At 34.1% G+C, this 17,951-nt stretch overlaps 2 protein-coding genes and 1 long non-coding RNA gene across 8 annotated transcripts; 1 reads left to right on the forward strand and 2 right to left on the reverse strand.

Moving 5' to 3' along the window:
• Positions 1 to 797: 797 nt before the first annotated feature.
• LOC130469253 (uncharacterized) lies at positions 798 to 5,213 on the reverse strand. 2 transcript variants are annotated; one of them, XR_008929676.1, is made up of 6 exons: positions 4,811 to 5,213; positions 4,619 to 4,679; positions 3,658 to 3,736; positions 1,486 to 1,614; positions 1,290 to 1,405; positions 798 to 1,204 (listed from the first exon to the last, which is right to left on the reverse strand). It is a non-coding gene; the product is annotated as an uncharacterized lncRNA (long non-coding RNA). The 2 variants fall into 2 exon arrangements; XR_008929677.1 differs by having other exon boundaries at positions 4,603 to 4,679.
• Positions 5,214 to 5,564: 351 nt separating this feature from the next.
• Positions 5,565 to 6,077, forward strand: LOC130469951 (secreted RxLR effector protein 78-like). The gene has a single exon (XM_056839494.1). It carries the CDS (start codon positions 5,565 to 5,567, stop codon positions 6,075 to 6,077), a length of 513 nt encoding a protein of 170 aa, XP_056695472.1.
• A 5,069-nt stretch (positions 6,078 to 11,146) lies between these two features.
• Positions 11,147 to 15,885, reverse strand: LOC130470461 (uncharacterized). Of its 5 annotated transcripts, none has more exons than XR_008930850.1 (4): positions 14,772 to 14,967; positions 14,520 to 14,662; positions 13,695 to 13,866; positions 11,147 to 11,393 (listed from the first exon to the last, which is right to left on the reverse strand). XR_008930850.1 is itself a non-coding variant. In XM_056840645.1 (4 exons), the coding sequence occupies exons 1-4, from the start codon at positions 15,377 to 15,379 to the stop codon at positions 11,272 to 11,274; spliced, it is 474 nt and encodes a 157-aa protein (XP_056696623.1). In that variant the 5' UTR covers positions 15,380 to 15,885; the 3' UTR covers positions 11,147 to 11,271. The 5 variants fall into 5 exon arrangements, 2 of the variants coding, with proteins under 2 accessions (XP_056696623.1, XP_056696622.1); XM_056840645.1 differs by lacking the exons at positions 14,520 to 14,662; positions 14,772 to 14,967 and adding exons at positions 15,052 to 15,102; positions 15,251 to 15,885; XM_056840644.1 differs by lacking the exons at positions 14,520 to 14,662; positions 14,772 to 14,967 and adding exons at positions 14,979 to 15,102; positions 15,251 to 15,881.
• Positions 15,886 to 17,951: the final 2,066 nt, after the last annotated feature.

Consider the following 17,951-nt stretch of genomic DNA (forward strand, 5'->3'; position numbering starts at 1 on the left):
ATGAGGAGTTGTTTACTACTGCGAACCCCACTTGCAGGGATTTTCAGGAGGTTTTACAATTTGTAAATCCTATCATTACAAATGAAGTAAACAGAGACTTATTAATGTCATTCACAAAAGAGGAAATCCACGTCGCACTCCAACAAATGCACCCTTGCAAGGCCCCGGGGCCGGACGGTATGCATGCAATTGTTTATCAAAGGTTTTGGCACATTATACACTACTAGAAAAAGGACATTTAGCGACGAACAATTTCGTCGTTAAAAGCCTCAATTTTTGTCGTTAAAACCTTCAACGACGGTCTTGATGTTCGTTGTAACAGGTTCCGTCGTTATTGGCTTTAACGACGATGTTCGTCGTTAATAATTAACGATTATTAACGACAAATTATTGTTTCGTCGTTAAGAATTAACGACGAATTATCGGTTCGTCGTTAACAATTAACGACGGATTATTGTTTCGTCATTAAAAAATAACGACGAATTCAAGATTTCATAGTTAAAAGTTAACGACAAACTAATGTTTCATCGTTAAAAGTTAACGACGAATTATTATTTCGTCGTTAAAAAATAACAACGACATGATATTTCGTCGTTAAATACTTATTCACAATGAACAATTGAGCAATAACGACCAAAAATGCCCTCGTAAAATGTCACTCCAACGGTAAAAAAAAATGAATTATGGCAATACCGACGAAATATTATGTAGTTAATATTGCAATCATAATAACATTATTTAAATTCTTCAAAACGCCTACATGTTCACTATGAGACAATAAACAAACCATAAATCAATCAATTAAAACAAATGAAAATTTCATTACTCAAAAAATTATTGACAATAGAACTTCAAGTTACGTGAACCCAACAATCACATCCCCTTGCCTTTAAACTCTATAAAACTAATAAATAAATAACTCATGTTCAATCTAAAATAACAAAATAAAATCTAAATAGATTAAGTGTCCTCTCTTGGAGCCTCGAGCCGTTGTAGTAACACGTCTTTAAATGATTTAAGTTCATCTTCAACTGAACTCATGCGGCTCTTAATTGCATTGCTTTCTTCATGTATCGTATCCACGCGATTGGTAAGCACATGATTTTGTTCGTTTGCTTCATTCAACTTAGATTGAAGTACCTCCCTAAACCCTCAAGTCCACAACTTGATTACGAGACTTCGACTTAAACACCTTTTGTGCTGCCTATATAAAGAAGAAAAAAAGTTAAATATCATGGGAAGGGAAAGTAAACATAAAACCGAAAAGGATATAGAAGAAGAAAAGTTACCTTCTTTGATGTAACTAACGACTATTTCTGTCAGACCCACATTCTTCTTTCAATCTGCCAGACCTTGCATTGGCACCATAGCAAAAAAGACAGCCCAAAAGACAATCCCTTGCCTCCTGGAGTACACAAGCACAACAAAATGAATATATCTATTATAAAAAATCAAAACCAGTTGCAGAAAAAGTGAATTTTGTACCTGCCCTTTCATTGAAGAAGTGACCTCCAATGAATCAATAATCATCTTTAGCACTGAATCAACTCTAATCTTAGAATTCAACCGACTAATGTTGTCAAACTTAAAGTAAACCCTTGTCGATCTTGCACACTGCACCAAAAAGGAAAATTAAATTGCATTGAGATGATGGCTATGTAATAGATGCAAGATATTACTGCCTCAAAGAGCACAATAAGAAAACACATCATTAGATGTAACTAATCTCTACCGATAGAATGATATGACACCATTAGATTTAATGAGATTTCAATGCAAAAAGATCTGATTCCATGAATAATAAACCCCGTCCTCTCCTCCTCAATATCATATAGAGTGTAAATTGATTGTGTGTAACAAATCACTTCCGGGGCATATTACAACGGTTCTAGAGAATGACATCGCGTAAGGAGTGAATTATAAACTGACCATGTGTTAGACTCACTCAACATATATTCCAGAATTGAGAAATAGTCCATTTAGTCCATATTCTCTCATCCTTACACATTGTTAAAATGCATCAACTATTGCAAGTTTATATTATTGATAGATCAGATACATGACATTTAATGAGTCTGGGTACGTCGGTACCTATGACCATACCCAATTACCCACACTATCTTAGAGAAGCCACAAAATAAGGTTTTTGCATTGCAGTATCACAATGCCTTAAATTATAGATTTTATTATTTTGGGTTCCCTTGCCTGCAGTTGAATCTTGAAAGCAGGTACTCAAATAACTTACTAATTTGTAAAAAGTTACGTTTTAAGGATTTAACAACACGAGATAAAACCTGATGCTCTGTACTACAAATAATATTAACTCAGTCTGCAATGCCCATTAAATGCCTCTACTCTTAAAAGAAGAAAATTATGATGTGACAGCGCATTCAATTTAACTGGCTTATTTTTAATCCCAGTTCAGCACCAACTTCATCTTTCAACATAAAAACCACGAAATAGCTTCCTTTCAAAGCAAGTCATCTTCTAGCATCATTCACAGCTATTTACATGCTAGCTGGTGTTTTACAAGGGCAAATAACAGGACTTACATGTTAAGACCTATGAACATTCTTTCTTTTTTAGGGGGTTGTTTTATTCGCAAAATCGCTACACAAACAATCATCATTTTTTCATAAACCTTTAAGAGGGCATTACTTGGCTGAATCTCAAGGCTACAAATCCTTGACAGTCTGCTTTCTCACAAGCCAAATTCAGAGCCATGAACCATCAGTCCCTTCAAGTTCCATCAAGCCTATCAATGTTGTTATCTGACTTATCCCTATGCACTAGGTTGACATATATCAAGTGTAGAACAACGTAAGGGGAAACCCAAGGGTGAAAGGGAGACAGACATGTGATTGAGAAATAAAACTCCAATCAACAAATACCCACACGACTCGCAAGGTTGCTAGCCATATTAGGCTCATAAGTCATAAGCCTATATGTCTACAGATTCTTTCCTTGAACTTCGGAAGAGCCCTCGTGGTCAGAACTCAGAAGAGCCAATCTGACCTATGCAAAAGCACATTTTATATGTTCTAACTTCTATTAAAGTTATAGTAGTTTGAATGTTTGATAGCTTGACTGAATAAACAGCTCACGAGCTCATGGAGATTAAAACCAACTAATCAGAGCCCAAAAGTACGTTACAAAGTTTCCAAGAATCATATCAACCAAAATTTAAGCCAAAGCCTTTTTAGCTGTGAGAATTGATTCAAGTGACATTATAAACTTAATTCAGGCCGTCAGGCCGTTAGAATCCTATATTAATAAAGACCAGAATCTGAGTCTCCACAGGGTAATACAGGAAGAGATTCTAACACTGTTGTAGAACCGTAAGATACATAACATATCTCAAGTAAAGAACAAGTCACCCTACACTAAAATAAGAAGCATGAAGGTAGTGTAACTAGTGAGTGCTAGTTTCCGTCCAGAACAGAGCCACCCAACAGATCAATGAATTTGCGATGTATATCTTAACAAGAGAGAGAGTAGCAAGAGTATCATCTTTAGATATGCATAATCCTTTTCTCAACAGAAACACGAAAAACTATATCCATTGAGTGTTGACTCCCTAGTTCCTAATCGCTACAATCAAGGGAAAGTATATAAAATAAGAATTGATGCATGAATGCATCAGGTTAAGATACTCACAGGACAATGCTCTCCAGTCTGGATCTCCACACCAAGAAAGTCAACAGCAAGATGTCGAAGTGCCTTTCTACGACTTTCTCTGCTCCATTCAAGAAAAGGAAATTAAAAGCTTATAGCAAATCAAATTCACAGTCTCACAGATACTACTTGTCATGCACTTCAACGGATCAGATTCAAGAGGCCCCCCAGACGGCAAACCAATTGTTGCGTTAACTCACCTAATAAACCTCTAGCACCACCTAAGAAGACGGAACCAACAACTTATCTAATTGTTGTGTTAACTCCACCCACCTTATATACTGCATAATTTGGGTTTTCTCTAGCCCCCCTGAAGACGGGAACAACTAGCAGCTTGTTCTAAGAAACCATGAGTGAGGCAGTTAGTTTAAGGAAATTTGTACCCTTAATGTATTTTAAGCAAGGCTTCAATTATCCATTGTTTAGTTCTTGAAGCCAACATTGTGATAAATCAAGGGGTTCATTCTATGAAGCGTATAGTAGTTGACCAAATTCAAAAATAAGTATGCAAAGTGTAATGAAAAGAAAGAGTGGAAGACAATCAGATCACCAATTCTGGCAAGATGAACAAGTAAATCAAGTAGAGGAAGGATTTTGATTCATGTGGGATCCAATGTTCAACGCATTGATGTGATCTCGTAACCATGGAAAACAAAAACTAAAAGTGTAAATAATCACAAGCTAAGACCTGAGTTGAGTGGAGTTAGAGCCATCACCTTCTAAAAGTCCAAATTTGTGCTTCATACAATCATACGCAATAATTCATGCTAATGAAAACCAATGACCTGACCTCTATAGCTACAGTTTGCCTAATTCGGTCCTGATTTACTGTTTCTAAACTCTCAAGCCAATGAAGAATAAAAAAATCCTCAAATTGGGATCAATACACAAGTCAATTCAGTAAAACAAAGGGTAAGATCAACATACCAGAACGATTAACTACCTGATTGAGATAATTCTACCTTCAAGCCTCGAAATTTTGGTAAAAAACCCAAATCTCCAATCTGAAATTTAACAATTAAAACATGAAAAAATAGAAATACACATATTTAACCTAACATAATGCATCAAAAAAATCAAGGACGATTAAAAAAAATTAAAATAAAAAAGAATATAAGAAATAATCCCGCGTTACCATTGCCGAATCACCTACTCGCTCGCCAGAATATTAACGAGTTGATTGAGAAGATCTGAGTTGATTGAGAAGATCTACCACCAGGCCTGCCAATTAAATCGCAACACATTCCAATTCCACCACCAAAAACGCCATCATCCACCACCAATTAAGCATGTACCCATTTCGATTCTACCACCAACATCGTCTCCTTTGCCAAATACACCACCAAAACAATGCCCCAAGGGTTGAAGTTGTTTCTGGTTGAAGATTGATATGAATGAAAGGCGGTTTAGTCGACAGAAAGGTGGGCAAGAATTTGGGCTTTGGTTTGCACTCGCTGCCATATCTTGAATCAGAGAAAAATAAACTTAGGTTTTCGTGTGAGTTTGGTGGAATCTTATAAACTTATTAAAAAAATGAACAATAACGACGACACTAATGTGAAAATGCAAATCCAATTTTTCTTTTTAAACTTTTAGATGTCCCGCGCGACTTTTTTTTAACTTGAATTACATTTTACCTCTTTTAACGAGAATTCCTTTGCTCCCGTCGTTAATTATAGGTCGTTGAAAGCATTAATTCTAGTAGTGATAGGAGATGATATCACTGCATATGTTAGTAGTATTCTACACGGTACTGCTTCCCCTAGCTGTGTAAATAACACTAATATTGTCTTGATGATCCTAAAGTCAAATCCCCCACTGGTACGGCCCAGTTTCGACCAATTTCTCTTTGTAATGTTATTTATAAATTGGTATCGAAAGCAATAGTCATGAGACTAAAAAATGTTTTACCAGATATTATTACAGAGAATCAGAGTGCTTTTGTTCCAGGAAGGTTGATCACTGATAATGCGCTCATTGCGATGGTGATTTTTCATACTATGAAGAAGAGAAGTAAGGCTCAACGAGGTGTAATTGCTATGAAACTTGACATGAGCAAGGCCTATGATAGGGTCGAATGGGGTTTCTTGAGGAAGATACTTCTCACTATGGGGTTTGATGGCCGGTGGGTGAACTTGATTATGGAATGTGTCTCGACGGTCTCTTATTCCTTTGTCATCAACGGGGGTGTAAGTGGATCAGTTTCACCTTCTAGAGGTCTCCGTCAAGGAGACCCCCTCTCTCCGTACCTTTTTATACTAGTTGCTGATGCATTTTCCAGGATGTTCCAGCACAAAGTACATGAAAGGAAGCTTCACAGGGCAAAAGCTAGCCGAAATGGGCTCGAGATATCACATCTTTTATTTGCAGATGACAGCCTACTCTTTGCTAGGGCTAACTGACAAGAATGCTCTATGGTAGTTGATATGCTCAACCAGTACGAAGTAGCATCCGGTCAGAAAATTAATTATGATAAGTCGGAGGTGTCTTTTGGCAGAGGAGTGAGTGCGGAGCAAAGAGAAGAGTTGATGGAGGTGTTGCATATGAGGCAAGTTGATAAACCTGAGAAGTATCATGGCATCCCGACGATAGTTGGTCGTTCGAAAAAAGCAGTTTTTGGGGCTCTCTTAGACAGGATTTGGAAGAAACTCCAAGATTCTTTGTTGTAATGATTTGGAAGAAAAAATATGGACAGAGGGAATATTTACTTATACAAGGTATATGTAATGATTCTTTGTTGAGATCACATGAATAACTAACTTGAGTTTTCCATTATTTAACTAACCATTTTATAAACTCGGTTTTTCTATGAGTATCTTATGCATAAACATTTTCAATGTTAAGAATTTATTTATATTCCAAGTTGAATAGGGACCTATATTAACTTTCTATTATTGGTATAATTTATAAAACACCTATTTATATATGATGATATAATAAGAAAAAAAATGTACGAAAATTGAAAAACTCGTGCATCGCAAGGGCTTCAATACTAGTCTTGAAACATTGTTAACATTATTAATTAGGGTGTGTTCCATTCACCCGTTTTAATTGTTTGAACTTCTCTAAAATTATCACAACTTATTTTTAGTTTTCTAAGATAAAACATGAGTGACTCTTATTTTTCCCAAGTTTAATACTCCTTATAAAGTACATTTAATGTAATGGAATAAACTAGTTTTTACCCCGTGCGATGTACCAATTTCTTAATTTAAAAATTCGATTACATAGTTTATGTAATATAAATTAGGATACGCAAACTTTGAAATAATAAAATGTGAAGCATTTGGAGTATAATGAAATTAAATTTAGAATGTGAAACAAATAAAATTAATTTTGAAATAAAATGAATATCTAATTAAGGAGGAAAAGTGAAAAGGATGAATATAAATGACGATTTAACAACAAAATAAAATAATATAAAAGAGATGACATATGTCATCACTTTATACAAAAAATGTGTTTTTGTTATGAATAAACATGAGAGATAAGAGAGAGAATAGGGTTGTATATTATTTCATATAATACTGGGTATATATAGGATACAATAGTTAGGGTTTGACTGAACCCTAGAATATTCCGGAAATACGAATGGGGGTATAATGGGCATCCATATTATATTTCATAACACTCCCCCTTGGATGTCCATTATACAAAAATAAAATTTCTCTCTTAAAATAAAATATTTCCTAATGCGCGAACGATGCTGCCTCATTAAAAACCTTACCAGGAAAACCCAGTGGGAAAAAACCATGGTTAAGGGAAAAAGAGTGCAGCGCGCATCTACTCCCCCTCGTGATTACATAACTTGAGATCTTTGATACGACGCAATCCAATCTGGTAAACTAATTTCTTGAAAGTAGCAGTTGGAAGCGCCTTGGTAAATAGGTCTGTCAAATTTTCACTTGAACGAATCTGCAGAACCTTTGATGTATCCATCCTTGAGCTGTGCAATGCATGCTGCATTATCTTCATACATAACTGTTGGAGCTTCTTTCCCTGTGGATATGCCACAATCTTCTCGTATATGTTGAATTACAGACCTTAACCATACACATTCACGACTAGCTTCGTAGATAGCTAAAATTTCTGCATGGTTAGAAGAAGTAGCTGCAATAGTTTGCTTCATGGAACGCCAAGAAATGGCAGTACCACCACATGTAAAAACATATCCTGTATTTTCAAACGTTCACTTGTATGCACTAGGTGAGTATTTATATCACCAGACTTTTGACAATAATACCTGAAATAAATATATTTTCTTGTACATAATATTACAAAATGTATCCTTTCATATTGGACATATATATATATATATATATACCTTCTTCTGGAGGTTAGAAATAGTAGTAATCGTCAATAAAATTTCAAGTCATACATTCATGGCAATACATGATAACAATATCATCGTCCAACTTGGAGCTATAATATAGCTAACAGTGTTATTTATGGCTCTCCTGAACCATAAAATAAAAACACACTGTAAGGATATTACATACCTTTATCTTATATTTTGAATCAACTCATATTTGTACAAGAATTCTTCCGAGAATAAATTAATATGCATATTCCGTAACTCTCAAGTACTCAAACTACTGGTTGAGAACTTGAGATGACGTTTCAAAACATTCTTTTAGAGTTCTGATAATATCTCATTAATGTTTTGACATTCATATGCAAAACTTAAAGAGCTAGATGTTAATGAACATCAGGTATAAGTTCTTCAGGAACTCTTCTTATTTGTGTGCTTCATAACATTTCTATTAAATCAATATTGCATATATACTTCTTTAGCAACTATTAGCCCAATTGAGTTAGAATCTCCTCTTATAAATTTTTCATAAAGTTGCAAATCCATCTAATCATTCTTTGAATGCATATTCATATACGACATCACAATAGTTTTGAAACATGTATTACGAAATTATAACTGGATAATTCTACATCATACCATGATAAAAACATAAAACAAACTAAATGTATGATGAATGATGCATGATGCATTTACCTATTATCTATACATGTATATGAATGTAAGACTCAAATGCAAAACACTGTACAGTGTGGATATTTCAAATCCATAACTTGTTGGACTTCAGGTCCATGAGCTCATTTGATCATTATAATGATGTCTACATCGAAATAGACATAGATTTACAATCCCCTACTCAATACATTATTTCTTGCATATGCATTATATTTCGGTTCCATCATCTACCGGTATCATCAAAATTATTCAACATATATTTTGCATGCTATTTATCAATGATATCTGAATACTTATTCAATAGGTACCATTCATCTTTTCTCACAGGCCATCTATTTTACTTCAGATATCTATACCACTTCAAGGGTATTTCATATATATACACTGTATATTAGTGTTTTCTTTCTTTCCAAATATATCATCAACTGCATTATCTTGCCCTTTTCATATAAATAAATCTATATCTCATCACTGTGTTGGAACCGTATATATGATCTACACTTCGGGTGCAGAGATTTAAATAAATATTGGCAAGATCATTATAGTAACATCGAGCACTATGACCATTATACACATTTATGCATCTGAACATGTAACAATTTAACATAATCAAGTCATAGATATTTATGTCCAAACATACTTCGAGGACATACAGTTGGCATTTACACTTAATCATATGGGGATCGATATATTATCTTTCAATTTTGCCAACTTATTCTAGCTCGTCTCCCCCTAAGTTGGGAAAATATTTTCAATATATTATGGGGCATAAAATCTTTCACCAACTAATAATACGCTTTTCAGCGTGTATTTTTAATAAATGTTTCATACTTTCGTTCTCTTCTGGAGATTAACATTGATCATGGGGAGTAGATACACTGTGCAGTTGTATTTTTTTTATATTTTCTCATTTCGTGCTGACATATGATTGCCCCAATCAAGAGATTTACGATATTTGAATCAATCACAAAACATTTGTAAACTTCTTGGTGATATTCAAGTCACCTACTATCATTCTGGTGAACTTCAGGTCACTTAATATCATGGTGAACTTCATATCACCTATCATTATAAAAAATTTCAAAGCTATTAATATCTCTTGTATTTATTTTCTCAATCGATTCATTATAACTATTCGATTGAAATACAACTCAACCTCATCATTATGTCTTGCCTTTGATTATATACAATATATGAGGGTATATCAGCACATAAATATTATTTGACAAGAATTTTCAAATTCTCATGAAGGGTGTTCTTAAACCCGGATGGCCTAAATTATCACATCGTACGTACATAATATCATATAAAATATTTCATTCGATAACTGCTGGTTATCTTCCCAAATTGATCACTATAATTATAAAATACTATAATTTGAACATATTGTGATATGATATAACGACACAAACTGGTGTCTCATTTGTAATGGCAAGACAATCCAACACACTTGTGGAAAGATAGCTTATACTCCTCTGGAGTATGCATTGTAATTGTGGTACATATCAATTTCAATAAACATTCTTCTTTCTTCATCTTCGGGATGAGATAATAGTATCATAAACTTGTACTCGTGTTCATAAAAAGAGTCAACGATTTATGAACAAAACTTGTACCACATTTAACATCCATGTATCATTTTAATCAATATACCACTATTTTGTAAACTTAAAAGCTATCTCTCCCTGATCTTTGCATATATTCAATTCTTAAATATCGTGGGATCAATTTTACCTACCCACTAAATATATCTCTTCATCATCTATTGTCATTATATATGAGAGACACTCTTAGACTTAATTAGTCCCTTCGGGGGAAGTTCAGAAATCAACAACGTATAACTAAGTTGTATCACCATATTTAAAATCACTTTCGTCGTTTTCAAAGTCCCACTTCTAGTAGGATCGGAATATAACACTAGTAGAAAAAACCCTTATTGCAGCGGGCTTTTAGACCCCTGTTGCAGCGTACATCGTATGCTGCAACTGGGGGGCCTGCAACAAGTCTGAACTTGTTGCAGCGTACAATGTTCGCTGCAAAAAGTGATTTGTTGCAGCGGGCTTTTAGATGTACGCTGCAACAAGTGCCAAAAAATTGGCAAAATTTTGGACTTGTTGCAGCGGGCTTTTAGATGTACGCTGCAACAAGTGCCAAAAAATTGGCAAAATTTTGGACTTGTTGCAGCGTACATATATATGTACGCTGCAAAAGACTCAACTTTTTGCAGCGTACATTTATTTGTACGCTGCAACAAGTCTGAATTACTCAATTTTTTGCAGCGTACATTTATTTGTACGCTGCAACAAGTCTGAATTTTTGCCAAATTTTTTTCCCTTGTTGCAGCGTACAACATATATGTACGCTGCAAAAAAGCACTTTTGGCGGGAAAATTCTAATTTTGTTTAGGGATACCTAGAGTGCCTTGCACCAAATATAGAAACCTGTCAAAACAATAATAGAATAACGCAACCTGTATAACAAATATAAAAACAACAACTGGAGTTTTGTATACTATATATCCCAAAACCAAAGTGCACATATTACATTTAAATATATGTTCCAATTTCAACATAAACATACATTTTAATATAAAATTTATTCTATAACAACTAAACCAACTCGATCAAGCGCGCTAAAGCCAATAATAAATACTTGTTGGTAAAAAACTTAGCCCATTGCTCACGAACCACATCAAATTCCTCGCATAAGGCGCAATCCTCGGAGTGTAGACCTTTACAAAAACAGAAATTTAAATTAAACATTAGATTAAATACAAATTAAATATCACATTTTAACATTCAAGAAACTAATGACAATGTCCTAATAGTCTAAAATGAGTCCTTCGGTTCTTTAGTTCAAAGTTGGGAGCGAAAATGTCATTTTAGCCTAAATATGACCTATAACGACCCAATGAGCCTATAGGTGCATAAATAGATTGGAACGAGTCTTAGATCGTTAAAATTATGCATATTAAACATGTATTAAGTTTAAAATGCGTGCTTAGGTTCTTTATTTTAAAGTTAGGAGCGAAAATGCCTCATTTTAGCCTAAATATGACCTATAACTATCAAACAAGCATTAAATGTGCATAAACAGATTAGAATAAGTCTTAGAAACTTAAACTAAGCATATTTATCATATAATAAGTTTAAAATGAGTCATTAGGTTCTTAAGTTCAAAGTTGGGAGCGAAAATGTCATTTTAGCCTAAATATGACCTATAACGACACAATGAGCCTTAAATGTGCATAAATGGATTGGAATAAGTCCTAGAAAGTTAAAACTAGAATATAAAACATTTAGTAGGTTTAAAATGAGTCCTTAGGTTCTTTAGTTCATAGTTGGGAGCGAAAATGTCATTTTAGCCTAAATATGACCTACAACGACCTAATGAGCCTTAAAGGTGCATAAATAGATTGGAACGAGTCTTATAAAGTTAAAATTATGCATATTAAACATGTATTAAGTTTAAAATGAGTGCTTAGGTTCTTTATTTTAAAGTTAGGAGCGAAAATGCCTCATTTAGCCTAAATATGACCTATAACTATCAAACAAGAATTAAATGGGTATAAGTAGATTAGAATAAGTCTTAGAAACTTAAAACTAAGCATATTTATCATATAATAAGTTTAAAACGAGTCATTAGGTTCTTAAGTTCAAAGTTGGGAGCGAAAATGTCATTTTAGCCTAAATATGACCTATAACGACACAATGAGCCTTAAATGTGCATAAATGGATTGAAATGAGTCCTAGAAAGTTAAAAATAAGCATATAAAACATTTAGTAAGTTTAAAATGAGTCCTTAGGTTATTTGGTTCATAGTTGGGAGCGAAAATGTCATTTTAGCCTAAATATGACCTATAACGACACAATGAGCCTTAAATGTGCATAAATGGATTGGAATGAGTCTTAGAAAGTTAAAAATAAGCATATAAAACATTTAGTAAGTTTAAAATGAGTCCTTAGGTTCTTTGGTTCATAGTTGGGAGCGAAAATGCTTCATTTTAGCCTTAATATGACCTATAACGACCCAATAAGCCTTAAATGTGAATAAATAGATTGAAATGAGTCTTAGAAAGTTAAAACTAAGCATATTAATCATGTAAAGGGTTTAAAATGAGTCTTTAGGTTCTTTAGTTCAAGGTTAGGAGCGAAAATGTCTCATTTTAGCTTAAATATGACCTATAACGACCAAACAAGTCTCAAATGTGCATAATAGATAGGATTGAGTCTTGAAAAGTTAAAAATAATCATATGAATCATGTAATAAGTTTGAAATTAGTTTTTAAGTTCGTTAGACCAAAGTTGGGAGCGAAAATGTCATTTTAGCCTAAATATGACCTATAACGGCCAAAGAAGTCATGAATGTGCATAAATAGATTGGATTAAGTCTTGTAAAGTTAAAACTAATCATATAAAACATTTAATATGTTTAAAATGAGTCCTAAGGTTCTTTATTTCATATTTGGGAGCAAAAAAGCCTCATTTTAGCCTAATATGACCTATAACGACCAAACAAGCCTTAAATTTGCATAAGTAGATTGGAATGAGTGTTAGAAAGTTAAAACTATTCATATTAAACATGTAATAAGTGTAATACTCTGAGAAAATATGTAGCTTTTCCTATTTGGTTTATTGTTCACAAATCAGGATCTTTGGACAACAACAAATGCTTATTAATCCAAGAAGCTTTTCCTATTTGGTTAAAACCCACACATTATTCACAATCTTCAACTTTTGTGATAATCATAAATCAAAACAAAGTTTAAGTTTAAAATTAGGCAAATGAGTCAAAAAAGTAACGTAATAAGAGAAGTGGAAACTGGAAAGGCACACAGTGTCGCAAGTATACACCTGATTTACACATTGGACACAAGGTAAGTATAAGTTTGACAAAATACTGTTTCAGTTGAACACAAGGTAAGTTGCACTAAAAGGAAGATAAAGAAGATAATTAGAAAAACCAACTTTGTGATGACACAGACTAGTCCCATCACGAGCACCAAAATAATAGGACACAACATGATACATACCAAGGGTGGGATTCTTCTCAACAAAGAAGTTGTTCTTCGTGAAACGCTGCATGTGCACAATAATGTAAGGTGGCAGTTTAGTTACACGATATCGCATCCTAGCTATTTGAGGACGCACGACTTCTGTTATGGTCTCCCCGTCAAACTTGTTCATTATGTTGAAAAGTGGAACCTAAGAAGAACGCAGATGTGCCAAATCCATCAGTTACCAAGAAAAGTAAAGCGAAAAAGATGAACACATTAACATAAATGGTGAAGCCAAAAGACATACATGATGGATGCCTACCTAGAAAAGAAACCCAGTCTTTTTACAGAAATTTAACATTCTATTTTTTGACAAATCAAGATATACATACTGAAGAACAACTTCAAATTATCTATAGATCGTGATTTGTGATTAGATACAAATCAGTAGTGAGGATATAACCAACTTTACAGGAGGGCATAGCTACAACTGCTAGCAAAGCCATAATTTTCCACCCACCAAATAGTCAGCTAGCACATTCAATGTTACAAGTGTGAATGTGTGACCATTATAGAAACATCTAACCAGGGAAACTCCCTCCCAGATTATCATTTATTCAAAGTTAAGACCTTAATATTCAACAAAGCCTCCCGATTCTGCCACCAAGAATCAAAGGGATGAGCATAATGGGAATAGTGCTCTGGGAAACAAAGGTATTCTTAACCTTACATCTCATGCTTTCTCTCTTCTGAAGCTGCTGCTATAACAGCCCCAGAAGAACCGAAGGACACAATCTACGGAATACTAATAAGAGAAAACAAAGTTTTTTTTAAATTCAAAATAAAGAATAAGATTTCAACCTAAACTGCCAATATAAGCTGTCTCCATCAGCTGAGCCATAGGATCAATGGCCTGGCTAGCTATTGCCGGTAAAGAAAGCATTATAAGCTCCCGTTTGACATTTGGAGGAGGCAACTGGTTGAGGGGCTGAAGTACAGACTCACTGCGAAGTCATTAAAAATAAACTAACATAAAAGGGACATGCTTAAAACTTAAAGATTCAAATCAACAGTAGTTTCAACATAATCATTATCGCAGAGAAGTATTTTTACCAACGTATATTTTTGAGATGCGTGGCTCAAATAGTTGTAATGTGGTATCACCAAAAGATCAAGTAACACAAAAAATAAGAATAAGAATAATTTATATTATCAAACCCTAAAAATACGAAATTAGGGGAAAATCAAGAATTGACTGAAAGCAAACCCTAAAAATACGAAATTAGGGAAAAACAAATACAAAAAGTTAGAAAACTATACCTCCTCAATTTCGAAGGCGGCTGAGTTCGAAGGCTTATCTGGGTATAAGCAAAGAGAAAGAGAGAGAGCATACCACAGCTGTAGCATCGTGCAAGACAGAAGTAATTGTCCATTCACCATTTTTCTAAATCAAAAAGAAACCCAAAAAGGGAAATCGTCAGAAATGCAAGAAATTTCTGAGAGACAAATCATCGAACAGTTTATGTGCATAGAAAAAGGCAGAGAAAAACAATAAAACAATAAAAAATTAACAAGGGTCAAAGAGAATATACAGAATCGGAGTCGAGGAGAAAGAGACAACGGGGGCAGCGAGGGGTGCCGAGGCCAGGATTAATGGTGGGATCATGGTGATACACATTTCCAGTTCGAAGCTTCTCCTCGTACACTTCTCGGGTTCCCATTTTTTACGTCACCCCTTTCAAATTTCTTGAAGCGAAAGATAAGATGTAAAATTGAGTGTGGTGGAGTGAAGGAACTGCGGGGATGACGATGGGAGGGGGTAGGGCAGCGACAGAATTCAAGGTGGTGGTTCAGGCGGAGAAAGAAGGGATTTAGGAGAGAGAAAGAGAGCAGATGAAGAAGAAGAAGAATGAGGAGGTGAGAGAGTACGCAGGGAAAGCTGAGGGAAGAAGAGGGAGTATGAGCGTCCTTAGGTTTGAGATCCGAAATGTTTTTCTTAATTAGCTTTGCAGCGAAATTTTTTTATTGCAGCGGGCTTTTATCTGTACGCTGCAAAATAAATGGGCTATTGCAGGGGGCTTTTATTTTGTACGCTGCAAAAAACTCTCTTGCTGCGGGCAATTAATTTGTACGCTGCAACAACCCTTTATAAAGTTTGACCCGCGTTGACCTACTGGTTGTTGAAGCGTATTATTACATGTACGCTGCAACAAGGGGGTTGCAACAGGGGTTTTTTCTACTAGTGTAAGTTATTGAAATAACCGGCCTCCACAACTTTTACTATATCAATCAGGTCACTAACCTCGTAATACGTTAGTAAATTAACATTACAATATCACTCTGCCATGAAATGAATCACCAAGAAACCACATAGAAGACATTATCCCAACATAACTTTATTAATGGATAATAAAACAAAAGAATTAGGCAAAAGATTTTTATCAATAAAATGTCAAAATTCTCAATTTTATCATTCTCACTATTACCATCTTTGAGCTCCCACTTCAGGTGGGAATGTGAGCTCTTGTAATAACTTCCACGGACTCTATCATAGAGACCAAAACCACGTCCACGACCATTATTTCTGGTAATGGTCTTTAACATTCAATTCTTTCTCAACATGGGATATCACATTCGCTTCAGGGAATGAACTTGATCTAGTAGAACGTGATCCGTGATTTTTCATCAATAGCTCATTATTTTCCCAGTCAAAAGAAAAAAGAATACCAGGTCATAATATTTGTGAAAACTTTTATGTTGATATATATTGTGCCCATCGGACACCTTTATTTGCATAAAAGTTGAGTACGTTTTTCCGTACATATTTGCATTAGTAATTAATTTCCTATCCACATAATTTCAATCGAGAAATAACTCTGAACATGATTGAGTTATATTCATTCATAAACTAAACTCATGTAATCTTAATGCAACCAATCATAACAAGTTTTTGTTAATACTCAATTTTCGAGTTTCATATCTTTCCTATATATTACTCCATAAAAGTGGGTCTTTATCAAACGGAAATTATTTACAAAGTAGTTCACATGAAACTTTCACCTTTTCAAATAAATTAACTTAAGAATAGGACCGACCCTTTATCGCACAATACTATATAGTTTATCCCCTAAACAGGATACTAGAATTATAATGGTACGATGACAATAAAATGGATTAACGAATTTACCCAAGATTATATAAATTAACCTTCTACTAAAATAATTAGAAGTAGTGAATAATCGAATGTCCCAAATATATAAGCGTGAACCAACCGAATAATCTAAGACATAAATATTCATTTTATGTATAACGAATATCATGTTCACAATAAATCAAGATGGGCTAAGAGTTGTAATTTATCATATGTACCGATCATATGAAAAGATAACCCTATAACAAATAACTATAATTATGTTTACTAATTATATATAGTACCATAAAGGACTATAATTTTAATACATGATTGCAATATACGTGACAAATATGAATGACAATTAACAAATATGAATGACAATTATCAAAGAGATGAAACAAGCCCACGAATAGGGGTGGTTACTAAAGGAATGTCACGCTATAATGTTACTAAAGGTGGTTATTTAATGGAATCTCAATCAGAATCCCCATATGTCACGCAATAATGCTATATGAAGCCAAAAGATATACCCAATTCCTCAATTGATTAATATGATTCAAGAGTTACGAGATCACGATGTTATACAAAAACTTATTGACGCTAGATGACATGTTCGCAATTGAAGCATTTACTACCAATGCAATTATCCGTATAATCGCAATTGAAGAAATTAAAGAAAAACATACAGGCAAATCACCATCAATGCTATTAATAAAATACTAAGCCGTGAAATATAGATTGCGGCTACATCAAAAAATATGATGAAAATAAAAGCATTTGACTATCTAAGATCACAATCAGATTATAATTCAACAAAAATAGTATCATACAACCATATAAATCAATTAATATTTACTTACATCGATAGGGATGATTCTGTTTGGTATTTCCCCTTTTTGAGTCTCTTTGATTTCCGTCAGCGGTTTGCAATGGTGCTGATAACGTGTTATGAATAAACATGAGAGATAAGAGAGAGAATAGGGTTGTATATTATTTCATATAATACTGGATATATATAGGATACAATAGTTAGGGTTTGACTGAACCCTAGAATATTCCGGAAATACGAATGGGGGTATAATGGGCATCCATATTATATTTCATAACAGTTTTAAAATATTAGTATAGATTGTTGAATTTGGGTGGCGATTAAATAAATG

Source organism: Spinacia oleracea, chromosome 3 (genome assembly GCF_020520425.1).
Source record: "Spinacia oleracea cultivar Varoflay chromosome 3, BTI_SOV_V1, whole genome shotgun sequence".
Classification (NCBI taxonomy): Eukaryota; Viridiplantae; Streptophyta; class Magnoliopsida; order Caryophyllales; family Amaranthaceae; genus Spinacia; species Spinacia oleracea.